This window comes from Mixophyes fleayi, chromosome 4 (genome assembly GCF_038048845.1).
Source record: "Mixophyes fleayi isolate aMixFle1 chromosome 4, aMixFle1.hap1, whole genome shotgun sequence".
NCBI classification, from domain to species: domain Eukaryota; kingdom Metazoa; phylum Chordata; class Amphibia; order Anura; family Limnodynastidae; genus Mixophyes; species Mixophyes fleayi.
In genome coordinates, this window is record NC_134405.1 from 298,248,560 (window position 1) to 298,262,813 (window position 14,254).

Genomic DNA, 14,254 nt, shown 5'->3' on the forward strand with positions numbered 1-14,254 from the left:
CTACATCCTCTATGTAGCAGAAAAAGAGAGTACTTTCCTGGTCCACCCAATGTTCACATAGGTTCAACACTAGAACAACAAGGATATTTGGGTCTTCCATTTATCTGGAGACATAGAACTGCTTAGTGAAATTGTAGAAGCAGGATTGTAAATGAAGGTATCTGCTAACTGGCTCAGATTGGCCCACCAGAGTGGTAAGAAAATCCAATTGTGGGCACCACAAGCCTGTGAGTCCCCATGTAGCTCACTCTGTCAGGACAGCCACCCTACTATGTCTACTTTTGATGTCTGTGGGGATCAGCCACATCCCCTAATTGACTCAGTTCCCTGTGTGTCAAGGCAGACAGGGTGCACAGTCAGTCAGGGCAGCAGACTAATCTGCTAGTCCTCCTTAATGCCTGGTTGTCTCCCCTCCTGTTCCTCCCGTCTCTTCCTTTGTCCTCTCTTTCATTGCTAATCCCCTTCCCTCCCATCTGCTCCTCTCTTCCCCTTTCGATCTCTATTTCACCTTGCTCTCCTTCTGCTCCTATTTATGTACAGTAGCAGCAAGTGGATGTTAATCATTTATTATCTTATTTTGTTATATTAAATGTGAGGACTATTAATGTAATGTGTGGTAATACGAGAAATATTGTGCTTTGATGTATATGTTTTAAATTATGTGGTTCATCAATTGATGATACGGACTGATTGGGAGAAGAAAGCCTAAATGATGAACAGGATTAAATGTTAATATGTAATCATTGTTGTGTACATATAATATTGGAATGCTTTAACTAGCTCTCATTCAGTGTGGATGTAGTTAAAACTATCAACATTAACAATACATTTGAAAATGCTGCCGTTAAATGATTTTGCATTATACAGGTAAAATAACTTTCATCCACTTAGATTTGTGCTTTTCTTTATTGATAATAAACATCAGAAAGAGAGGAGGGTGAGTTTCAATATTCAGTTATCTTAGAGGAAATCTCCAGTCTCTATTATTTTTCCATTACATTTATCCCAATTTGTAGAACCTCAGGGTCCAAATCCTGGAGCCTCCATCCCACTTCCTCCATTATAGAAGCATAATAACATGGAGATTTTTGATGTGACCAAAATTCAGCCAGGGTTTGACTTAGACTAACAGCAGCGCACATATAGTCAGCTACAACCAGGCTAAGCCTTGGTGTCTTTCTAAATTCAACAGTACATCATCATAGCCGAAAAAGAGGCAGTGAATATGACAGGGGTACTGCAGTCCCCCAGGTTCTATTAGTTAGATGAAGCTGAGCTTTTTGTAAAATCTTTGTGATTAGAATCATATCATCCTTGAAACTTGAATGGCTTTAAGAAAAGAGCAAGACAATCGCATGGGACACTTTGTTGAATTATACCGATGCTGTCAAATATAGCAATAATATCATAGTATATCTGAAGTGAGCTGACAAATAGAACATTTGAGTTTATATTTACCAATTTATTAAAATTATATGGGGCATAAGTAATATATTCTGCAGATACTGCTGATCTGTTTAACACAATACTGACTGAAAATCATTTGCAGTTTCCTTTTCCAAGAGACTGATAATTTCATGTATACACTTATAAATTGATAATATTAGTATTAAAACCAGGTCCTGTGGTTTTATATCAACAGCGTGTTGAAAACAAGATTCTCTATTAGTATACTCACTGGATTCTTCTTCTTTTTCTCTTTGTCTTTGCTTGGCTTTCTGTTACTGACAAAATAATGGAGAGTTCCATATTCCACCAATGCAGAAAATACAAAGATGAAGCATACTGAGACAAAGAGGTCCATTGCCGTCACGTAGGACACCTTAGGTAGAGATTTCCGAGCAATGGTACTCAGAGTTGTCATTGTGAGAACAGTTGTTATACCTGGGTAACAGAAAATAAACATGTCCATTTTATGTTTTCTAGAAAGAGCAAATGAATCTTAGTATGTGAGTGACTTGGAGAAAATCATGAAGGCAGTAGTCTAAAGTATAGCAAAGCAATAGCTTATAAAATGAGAGAGAGAGAGAGAGAGAGAGAGACACAGAGAGAGAGAGAGAGAGAGAGAGAGAGAGAGAGAGGATCAGTGGATATTCTGGGCCTGAGTCATTAAGGAGAGCAAAGCATTAAAAAGGAATAACTTTTCACCTGAACAAAACCATGCTGCATTAGAGGGGGAGGTAAATTTAAAATGTGGGGACAGATTTATAGTTTGGGTCGGGCATGTCCTAGATCAACTTTAAATTTCAGTTTGAAAAATAAGGCTATCAAGTACTTGTTTGCTAGATGAAAAACACCCTATATTTAACTTATGTGTAAAATAATAAACTAATTTCCACCCCTTGCATTGTAGCATGGTTTGTACGTGAGAATATTTACTCCTTTTTTTGCCTTACTTTCCTTAATTACTCAGGCCCTCTGTTTTTATGTTTTTAGTCCATTAGAAGAAAATCATTGATAAGTAAAAAAAATTGTAATGATTGTACAAGGCCTTTTAATTCAAATAGGCACATGCACAGTGGTACAATTTATTTTGTGTTCATGTATATACTATAAACTTATAATTATTATTATTATTATTATTATTATTAATATTATTATTATTACCATTATTATTATGTTGTTGTTGTTGTTGTTATTATTGTTGTGATATTTTTACATCTTTAAATGTGTAGAATTAGTTAGCAAATTGTTACTTACCCAAAGATGTCCTAGCAGGGACAGCATCTTTATTAATCCAAAAAGACACCCAGGACAGAACAACAATAAGCGTGCAAGGTATATAAGTCTGTATTGTGAAATAACCCATTCTTCTGCTCAGATCAAAGTATACTGTCATTACAACATAGTCCCCTGCAAAATAACAGACATGCATGTTTAGTAATCATTAAATGAAACTAAAAATATATCTGACATTGACATATGGCACATCTAGCCTATCACAATGAAATAAGAAAAACAGAACTTAGTCCATAGCTTTCAATGGACAAACAGTGTAGTAGTCTCATTTTGCTTGACTAGTCTATCAAGTCTATCTACCAGTGTTGTGTTTTCCATCATTGTTCTTCTAAATGTAATGTATAATAAAAATAAAATAAATAACATATGGTATTCACTTTCAATAAATATTGTTTTTTTCACCAATGTCTGGAGTTAATTTTAGACCCTACATTAACAAATACCACAATTAACAGTAACAGTGATCAAAAACTAATTCTGGACAACATTATGAATTATTTGAACTAAGCGCCCATACTTTCTTTTTTGTAAAATTCATTAAAAATGTTATTTCATTATCACATGAAATGGAAACACATAGTTCCACAATTATACAATTAGATAACATTAGTTAAATCCTTTGGTGGAAGTGGCTGTGTATATGGTGGTATGCCTTACCTTACCACCACTTCTCCTTCTGCCTTCATTGCAAAACTATCAAATTCCATTCACTTACATTCACATTACATATGTCAAACCTCCACTTTTAAATTTTCACTTCGACCACTGGTTAAATCTGTATATAACACAGTGCAGAGCAATTCATGAGTAAATATGCTTATGTAAAAGAAACTACACTCTTTCCTTCTAGGATTAATTATGTGGTACAAGCCCCCAATTTAACACAGTTATAAGAAACAAATTATTTATTTTTTCTTGTATAATGGTAAAATAATAAGATGTGTGACTAGAAGAAAATGTAACATAAGCATATGTTACCTATTCCTATTCTTCAAAGCTTCAGCAGTTTGTGAAATAGATGCAAAAAAATGTATTGTGTTTAAATGTAGATATTGCTTATTTTTCTAATTATACAGAATTGAAATTGCTATGCAAGACATTTTTGCCCATGTACTGAGAAAGTCATGTAGGCTACGACTAAACAATATATTAATCATAGAACTATATATTAACCCCCTCCAAGTTAAAATTTAGAGTTATTTAAACAAGCTTGTAGGATTGTTCTATGATGAATTCCTCTATATTTTGCCTTTAACCAAGAAATCTGTCATCATTATACGTTGTTGTATATTTCCATATACAACGGCTCATGCAGAGTTGAATGTAAGTCCAATGTGGAAGCACAAAACATACTTCTATTTACTGCACATGATCAGTAGAAAGTATTATGTGTGAGTTTGTGAGTAGACTGAGACGTATCTCCCTGTTGTATCTTTCTATGTGTTCAGAGAGAAGGGGTATGCTAACATAGCTAGAGTACAGTAAGAGTTTGTTAATGTTCTTTACATATTATGTAGAGTAGGAAGCAGCAGTAGATATGCCTCTAGGAGATCTGTTGCAGCTGTTTCCCCCAATGGTGTAAAATTCATATTGATGATCATTATCAGTTTGCATTTTGCAATTGCCATAAATAAATATAATAAAAGAAAAACAATGTGCAAGACTCCCTGAAAAAGCTAAACCAGCCCTAGGCTATGCCAGCCAGGGCTGATGGCACTATAGAAACCCACCAAAGTGACAACCAGCTCTAGACAGTAGGGGCTGAGTTCACTAGGGATATGGCCCACAAAAAAATAAAGATTAACAAGTCATTTGCTGAATGGCACTAGGGCTCTTCCCATTTCCCTGGTGTGGAGTAATATGTAAAGAATAGATATAATCATTTTGTTGATAGTGCACTACAGGTCCCAGCATGTTCAGGATGCCACTATGTGGTTGGACATGTTAATGCTTGCAGTACTAGAAGCGCCAGCATACCCATGGCTACCTTTGCATGCTGGTACTTTGGGAACCTGTAATGGGACCTGTAATGCACAAGAGAAAAATATCAATTAAATGCACAGCTATTTTAAAAATATTTAAATTTAAATAGTCCCCCCCACATCACTCTCTTTAACCCTCTTTATTTTCTCACCTAGATCTGGACTAATACTGCTGACATTTTGCAATAAAACTCCAGGAGGTAAATATATTAAAGTGTGGATTTTGCAAGTGGCCAATATTCTGCGATTTTGCAGGGGAAAGTTAAAACGGCAATTGACTGTCAAAATTTGGAGTTGGATCCAAGGTTACTTTCTTTGCAAAGCTTGAGCTAATTTTCTTAACTTTGCCACACAGCACTTTAATAGCAACCAATAGGTTTGAAACCCTATATCTCTGGTGAGCAAAATTCAGTGCAACATCAATATGTCAGAACAAATAAACCCCCATTTCTGGATTGTCCAGCACATTTGTTGCAAAATTTCCTTCAGTCAAACCACAGAAATATGTGTTGCTACTTGGCTTGGTACCACCAGGAACAGAACTTGTTCCTCTTCCATGTATTCCAAGTTCCTTCATTTCTGTTCTCTTTTCAAAAATGTATTGCTCTAAACCCTTATTGATAACAAACTAATTTCTAAACAATTCCACAACAACTTCAGCTTGCAGCCCATATTTAGTCTTTCCTTATTGAAAGTATTCAGGATGTCATTGAATTCTATTTGGTTTGGCATACAATGAGCACAACAGTCTTTTTCAGTATCTCTTTTTATCTTAGGGATGGTAAAGTTATGTAGAGGTTTCTTTTCTACATGTTTCACACCTACGGCAGACTTCGATTGTCCATGTTATTGTGCTACCGTGAAAATATCTGTGACGCCATCAAGCTGTAGAAAATCTGCTAGAAAATACTGGCTCTTAACAATCATGTAAGATTAGTGGCACAGGATATCTAGCATCTAAACAGTCTTCACTGTACAGAGCTTACAGGCTAGATATTGACCCACAGCTATTTCAACATGTCAGACACAGAAGCTGCCAGTGTGTTCCTCCATAACTGTTATGTCACTGTGTCCGTCAATTCAAAATGTTTCCTTTGACTTCAGTTCACGCTAACACACAAGAAGGCACATTGAGCTCTCCCTTTATAAAGGGTGGGTCTTGCGCTCAGGTCTGTACAGGCAGTGCAACTGTAAGGGGCCTGGACAGACTAGTGAGGACCGGACAGACCCCTCCCCTTTAGTCTAGAGATTTTATCTTTTATTAAACTATCATGTATTTATGCTGCTGCTCTGTCAATAAATTTAGCCAGCCAGCTCGCTGCAGCCTTTTGCCAAAATTTGTGAAAGTTTGGAAAGTTGTGGAGAGATCATTAGAAAATAAACTGTAAATGACTGTAAATGAATGCTAATGATATAAATAGTAATATAGGAAATCTAAAAAAGCTAAAAATCACAATTTTTATTTACATCCAGATCCAAAAGCAAAACCTTTCATGATTTTTGGGCAAAACCAGAACCAAAACCAAATAACTAACAACGCTTAGAACAAAAACCAAAACATGGGAGTTCGTGCACATCTCTAATATATATAACATAAATGTACAAACATATATCTGTATAAAACATGAATATATATCTGTATATATATATATATATATATATATATATACACACTATATTGACAAAAGTATTTGGCCACAACTGTTAATTATTGAATTGAGGTGTTTCAATCAGACCCATTGCCAAAGGTGTATAAAATCAAGCACCTAGCCATGCAGTCTCCATTTTCACACATTTGTGATACAAAATGGGTCGTTCTGGAGAGCTCAGTGACTTCAAGCATGGTACTGTCATTAGATGCCACCTTTGCAATAAGACGGTTCATGAATTTGATCCCTGCTGGATATTTCACGGTCAACTAGAATTTATATTATTACATAGTGGAAGTGTTTAGGAACAACAGCAACTCAGCCATGAAGCGGAAGACCACATAAAATCATAGCGCTGGGTTAATGTCAACTAAGGCGCATGGTGTATAAAAGTCAACAACACTCTGCTGATTCCATAGCTAAACAGTTCTGAATTTCCACTGGCATTAATGTAAGCACAAACACTGTGCAGCGGGAACTTAATGGAATGGGTTTCCATGGCTGAGCAGCTGCATGCAAGCGTCACATCACCCAAACCAATGCCAAGCATCGAATGGAGTGGTGTAAAGCACACCAACACTGGACTGTGGAGCAGTGGAAACATAGTCTGTGGAGTGACGACTCACGCGTCTCTATTTGGCAGTCAGATTTTCAAGTCTGGGTTTGGTGGATGCTGGGAGAACGTTACCTGCCTGACAGCAATATGCCAACTGTGAAGGTCGGAGGAGTGTTTGTGCTAGGCCCCTTATCTCAAGTGAAGAGCAATCTTAATGCTTCAGCATACCAAGTCATTTTGGACAATGCTATGCTTCCAACTTTGTGGCAACAGTTTGAGGAAGGTCCTTTTCTATCCTAACATGACTATGCCCCAGTGCACAAAGCAAGGACTACAAAGACATGGTTTGATGAGTTTGGTGTGGAAGAACTTGACTGGCCCACACAACCCCATCAAACACCTTTGGGATGAACTGGAAGGAAGATTGCGAGCCAGGCCTTCTTGTACAATATCAGTGCTTGACCTCATAAATGGTTTACATAATGAATGGGCACAAATTCCCACAGAAACACTCCAACAACCTGTGGAAAGCCTTCCAAGAAGAAGCTGTTTTCACTGCAAAAGGGGAACAACAACATATTAAGTGTATGTGTTTGAGTTCAAAGACATTGCAGTCCGTAATGATGTATATATATATATATATATATATATATATATATATATATATATATATATATATTATAGTAAATATAGCAAAGCGCCTGATAGTGTAGTGTTTCTGGAACTATAGCCAAAAATAAGGGGTGATAGTATATGTGTGTACCGGATATTTTCTTGATAAAGTGTATTAAAGTTGTGATCTTCGCAGACTGTACCTGGATATAGTTCAGGTCTCCACACCATATTCAAAAGACATGTGAAAGACAACAATAGTGTGATATTGTTTAGGAGTAAATCCCAGTACCAAACACCTTATGATTATGTTGATGCGTACCAGATTAAATATAGATATCGCTTATCTGTAATGATGTACAGATCTAGGACGTCTTGATGTCGTTTTTAATTTTTCTATGCCTTTCTCTGGACAACACAATAAATCGGATCAGTGTCTTTTTTCATCATTTCCAACTATGGAACTGTTGCAACAGCTGTCTGTTATTACACTTATTGTTTACAGCTAACATATTATATAACTAGCACAGTGGTGTGATCTACTAAACTATTTTCTCATATTGCAAAAGTTTTGATGAGATATTTCTAAAGTATGTAAAAATAACCTGGTATTGCAGTCTTATGTAGTTAAATATACTTGGTGAAAAGTCTAAGAATACTCATCCTGTTACGTAAACTGTTCTAGCTGATCTAAGCTGTTGGTTCTGTCACAAATTCTAAATATAAAGATTAGATTAGATTTATAAAGCAACCCTAAATTTAGCCTTCCAGGGCAGTCTTGCACATTGTATATTCCCATCTTACAACGATGAACGTAAAGCATACTGAAAGGGAAATATTACATTTAATTACAAAAGTGAACCAGAAATAATAGAGAGAATGCAGAAGAAGCTGAAGTTCACCTACACAAAATGGAGTTAGTCATTTTTGTGGTCTGAACCAAAATCCTGCATATAAATTCGCTGGAAACCATTGTCTCATGAATATTAGTCATATCTTATGAGTGTTGGTCATGTAGTGCCTCAGTGATGTCACTGATTCCTAGTGCATTAATATGTTGTTTTCTCATGAATATTGTTAAGCACACAAATTAGCTGCCTGAAAGGTGTGTATTAAGAAAGGCCATCCATCTATTAAGTGTATGCAAATTTAACTTCCAGTAAGATCCAGAAAGTCCCATTAATAAGTTATTGTTATTATTTCCAGAAATAGGTGATTTTTACATTTAATTTATTGTTTGTGGGAATGACAGATTTATGGAAGCAGCCACACTTTTATAGGCCTTTGAACCATGTTGGATCTGTTTCATTCAGGTGCAATGTGGTTTGTTTGGTTATATACTGTACATGTAAAAAGAACAGCCCCTATATACTAGCATTAAGTCATTAAGCATTATGGACCCTATGTTTGCAATAGAACTTGGTGCTTGTGGGAAATGCAGTGGTCCTCAAATGGACCAAATATACTGTTAAGAACATATAAAATTTGTTGATAAACACATTTATAGATCAAAATAGAGTACAGATGTTATTACTAGAGATGGTCACTGACCCCCATGTTTTGGTTTTGTATTCGGTTTTGGATCTGGATTACCGTCATGTTTTGGTTTTGGTTTTGGTTTTGCAAAACCGCCATTGCGTGTTTTGGTTTTGGTTTTGTTTGGTTTTGTTTTGCTATTTTGTTGGAAAATCAATGTTTTGGGGCCTAAAATAACCAAATTAAGTGCTCCACCTGTTTATTGGATAAGTAATGTAATTGTAAAGCTAATAAATTATCAAAAAAACAGTTTAATTATTGGTAGGTAGGCCTTCATTAATTCTACACACAAACCAGATTGTCTTCCTCTCCATCTATGCATATTGGCAATGCAGCCATCGTCTTTGGGTGTATATTACACCCTACACTTTTAGTTAAATATGTAAAGAAATGGACAAAGGCAGTTTGGTTTCTGTCTCTATAGGCCCCCCTCCACTTGTAGAAAATAGTAAAAAATTCAGCCGTTATAGACTGTACAATATTAATAGAAATGGACAAATCTCCCTCTCATCCTCTTCTAATTCCAAAGTGGTATCCTCAATTTGTGTATCACCGGTTACACTCTGGCTATTCAGGCACACATCAGCAGAACTGCTGAAAGGGCCCTTCTTTATGGGTACATTATCAGAATGCTCACAATTAGACATACCACTGTTGGATGGACTCTCCACAGGGATTGGCCTTAGTGTTTTTTTACACGTAACAGTAGTTGTGCACCACTTTTGGAATTCAAATTACTTGGTCTTGCAAATTCTATAGACGAGCCTGCTTGTCTTCCTCTTCATCAATGACTCTTAGCAATTGAGCACTCGTCTTTGGGTGTATATTACACCCAAACCTTATGAGTGCAAATTAGTGAAAATACAGTTTAATTCCTGATAGGCCCTCCACCATCCTTTGTATGTTAATAGTAGGATTGGTTGGAGTTATGGTCAAGGTCACACATTTTTTAAAATTTTTTTCAAACCAGCCCAGATGTTAAACTGTTGTGCTCTGCCCCCTGCGTCTTCCCTTCTTTTGTTTGGAAAGTGCATATTGGTGCCAGAACCTCACGTGCCAGAACTGCTGCCACTGGTGCCACACTGCTGCAGGACTTACACAATCAACCGCATCCTCATCGTCGGATACCCAAATCTCCCCCACATCCTCTTCTAAAGACAAAGTGTCATCCTCACTTGGTGCATCACCGGCTACACTCGGGCTGTTCAGGCACACATCAGCAGAACTGCTGAAAGGGCCCTTCTTTATGGGCACACTAACAGAATGCTCATGATTAGACATACCCCTGTTGGATGGACTCTCCACAGGGATTGGTGTCATTTCTGATTCAGAGCAAACATTATCCTCCAATGCCTTACTGTTATCTTGCAGCTCGGCTTTGACGCGTAACAGTAGTTGTGCACCACTTGTAGGCTCTGTAACATTTTTGGATCTGCCACTAATAGAGAAAGGCAAAGGCCTCATTCTCTCTTTGCCACTGCGTGTGTAGAATGGCATGTTGTCAAAAAATTTTTATCGGCAGTTAACTTTTCTTCAGTTAGACTTTGTTTTCGCTTCAACATCGTAAATTTTTTTGGGGTGTGTGTTTTTTTGGATGATTTCAAAAGACGGTGTAGTTTGACATCGCCTTTCCCAGATGACGTACTGGGAACACTACCATCAGGGCTGGTGACAGAACCTGGTTGCTCATTCTGCTCATATGTGGACTGCTTTGAATCCATTCTGAGCCCAAAGCACTTGTAGTGCTACAAATTGTTTCAGATACTGCTGAAAAATATGACTTTTGACAGCCAGAAATATTTATGCACAATTATGGGGGACACCCCAAAAGCACTGAGGAGTGCTAAAAATTATTTGGTAGATACTGCTGACAGATATGACTTTTGACAGCCTAAGTTTGCAAGGATCAAAAACAATACCGAATTAAAATTAATAAACCAATATCAAGAATGCCCTTGTTCATACCTGTTGCGATAGCAGCTGACATGAATGAATATATAAGGTATTTTAATTAACTGAATACATTTAACTATCATTAAACATAAACACATAAATAAAATGAACACCAAATAAAGGTGTGTTTTTTAATGCATGCTTTCTTAAATGTTTATATTGATGGAAAACAGATTTTAAAACATTATGGGTCTATATTTTCTAAAATGTGTTTCCGGTTAGCCAATTGCTTCCTGCCTGATTACCAAGGCCTGTTAAAGTGGGAAGGGTGGGACAATGTGAATACCATCTGTTAAATGTAATTTTTATACAATTCTGCTGTGGACAAGTGCAATGTGTGTGATAAATTATTAGTATGATCTTTATTTTCACAAGAAGGCAAAAAAATATATCAGCCAGTTATATAAATGGCTACACAATGAAATTTATCCAGGGCTTTCCAGTCTGCAATGTTGTCACTGATAGAAATAGTTAACTCTGAACTACCATTTATAATTGATGGATAAAAAATTATATCATTGCTATAAGACAGTGTTTCTTATATTGTTTTGGTACCAACAAGTAAGATAATAACTAAACCAGCCACGTAAACTGAATGTGTGGCCCTGCCACTAGAAGACAGGGGAGAAACACCAGAAATTTTTGCTTACCAACATTAGACTGGTATGAGCTAATCAGAACCTGTGTGGTGAGAGTGTGATAGCCAAGGACTCAAGAGGGAGGTGAGGCGTTCTCATGAAACCACTTGCTATCTGGGGAGCTGGTCCGTGACCTGCTGCCACGAAGGCCAAAGCACAGTGTGACAGAGGGAATATGAGTGAAATGGGACAGATTTGAAGGAGACATTACCTCAGAATGTGGCTGTATGAAAGAACAGAGAGCTAAGTCAGGGAAGATATACTGCATTACATCAGAATGGAACAGTAAGACTGAGAGGCACAGCATCTGATTGAGTGAAACCAGAGACATCTTGCTGGGAGCAGAGAGGTAGCAAACAAGTGATTAGTAAATCCTGCAGAGGAGGATGAGTGAGATAGGTGTTTGTTGAGGCACCACTTTAAATGGGGTTGGGTACGATTTTCCGATGATGAATATAATAGCACTTATACTGTCCACACCAAAATGGTGACAGTGTAAATGTCGACATATTCATTCTGTTCATGTTTAAAATGTAGACATGGTGACCTTGATCAATTGTTCCTCACAAATTTTCTGAACTCACTTTTACCACAGTTTTTTCCAAACACCTCCTCTCTCTCAAGCATGCTCCATCATTATTTCCCCCTCACTATTTTCCCTCTTCATTAATCTACACCTATGAACTGTTTGTTTTCTGTGCCAACTTCACTCATTGACCTACACAAGCGGAAGCAAACCTCACACCCACAAATCATCCTTGCATATTCTCTTTCTCATCCTGCTCCTTCACATGGCTGCTGGAAATTTCTCACCCAACCATTGTCCCCACTATTTGCTCACACTCTTCATTCTACCCCAAAACTTCCCATGCACTTCATCCATCCATACTTATTCACATCTTTACACCTCCCTTTTACTGTGCACTCTGAAACTCAAGATCTGTTTGTAAACTTTAAACCCATCCACGATCTATTAATTTCAAAGTCAACCAGCCTCATTGTTATTACATAAACTTGGCCTACCTTCTCTAACAATACATCTTTTCTGCCTACCTGTTGACCTACCTACCTCTCATACTAGGTAATTTCATTTGAAAACATGACTGTATTTGTCACCACAAAACTTATTTTGCTTACTTCCTTTTTTGGTCTCTATTGATCTTTCTTCCCACTTCTGCTCCAACTCTAGTTTATCCTTAGCCTTTGTGATCCACCACCTACTTTCCCTCAGCCTCACCTTACTTCATGTTCACCACTTCGTACCGAAATCCAAATGCACTCAACACCGAAATGCTACTTTGCGTTACTGTCTACAACAATACACCCAGACACCACATACATTTTCCATAATTCCAAATGTAAACAATAACACATCAATCAGACCCACTACCTGCAAAAATGCTCCTGCACTGATTTTCGCTACTGGAGGAAATCTTGTTTCAATACTGACTTCCTCCACTATTAAGTCATTATGTTACTTACAACAGTACCATTTCACTTGCCAAACAAACATAATTTTACTTCAGTGTGTCTTTGCCATCTTCAACTCACTTCTTTGCCCATTTGCACCCTTTCTCCCTCCCAACCCATGATTTTTCCATCTACTTCAAAGACAAAATGGATACCATTTGACAATATGTCTCTTTCTACACTCCCCTATCCATTCTCATTTCATTCCATAGTCTAATTACACAGGCAATATTCAATAACCATAGACTGCTGACACACTCAAACAGTGCAATACAAAAACCACGCAATAAGACTGTAATGCAGCCGTTACTGTCCAAATCTTTGGTATCCAGTAGCATAAAAGGCACAGCTACTTGCTCAGCTGATAAAGCTTTTTTTTAGGAAAGTATGTGCAATTCACTAATGAAATAACAAAGCTCACTTGAATCACTAGGTTTGGCAGAGCATAGAAAACTAGCAGTATCACATCTTGCCGAATCTTTCCTCTAGAAAGAAATATATTTCTCATGAATATAACATCCAACACTTCTTCTCCCTCATTTGATATTTCTCAAAATGGTGGTAGAAACTGGTGATAACAAAATGGTGGCTACTCCCTCCTATTAGCTATAATGGTGAAACTACACAGCTTTCTTAATTCTCCTGTAGCTCCCAGAGCATGTCACACTTTACATTTGCCGTTTACTTACTTCTAGATATCTCAATCCCATAATCCTTGGCTGTCTCTCCCTGTACTACTACCCTTGAAATTAAAAGGGTTTAAATCAATATCTTCAGGTCTCCATACTAATTCTCTATCTAACTAAATTATAGCCCCAAATCTCAGTTCAGCAAATAAATAAATAAATAAATAATCAGTGCTTATCTCGCAGTTCTCCAACTGTCGCTTTCAGTGTGGCTCCTCTCAGAAATAGTGTTTGTCAGTCTGACTCACTCTTCTCCAAATGACTGTTTTTTCACACTCCTGAAATTCTCATCTAGTCCCTTCCTCTCTTTGACTGTGCCCCTGAGTAATAAACCCGATGTCTGGTTCCACAGTGCAGCTTTAGTCAATTATCCCTCTCTCAATGGCTCTGGTTTCTGGCTCCCAGGTTCTCTCACACAACCTCCTCTCTGCTC

General features: G+C 37.3%; 1 protein-coding gene across 2 annotated transcripts in view; it reads right to left on the reverse strand.

The window, feature by feature from the left end:
• Positions 1-14,254, reverse strand: part of GABRG2 (gamma-aminobutyric acid type A receptor subunit gamma2) — a 96,674-nt gene that overhangs the window by 13,398 nt on the left and 69,022 nt on the right. For both annotated transcript variants that reach the window (XM_075209871.1, XM_075209870.1), the window contains exons 7-8: positions 2,701-2,853; positions 1,679-1,884 (exon numbers count right to left, since the gene is read on the reverse strand). In XM_075209871.1, coding sequence (XP_075065972.1) covers positions 1,679-1,884; positions 2,701-2,853 — 359 coding nt within the window. The remainder of the gene's footprint in view (positions 1-1,678; positions 1,885-2,700; positions 2,854-14,254) is intronic.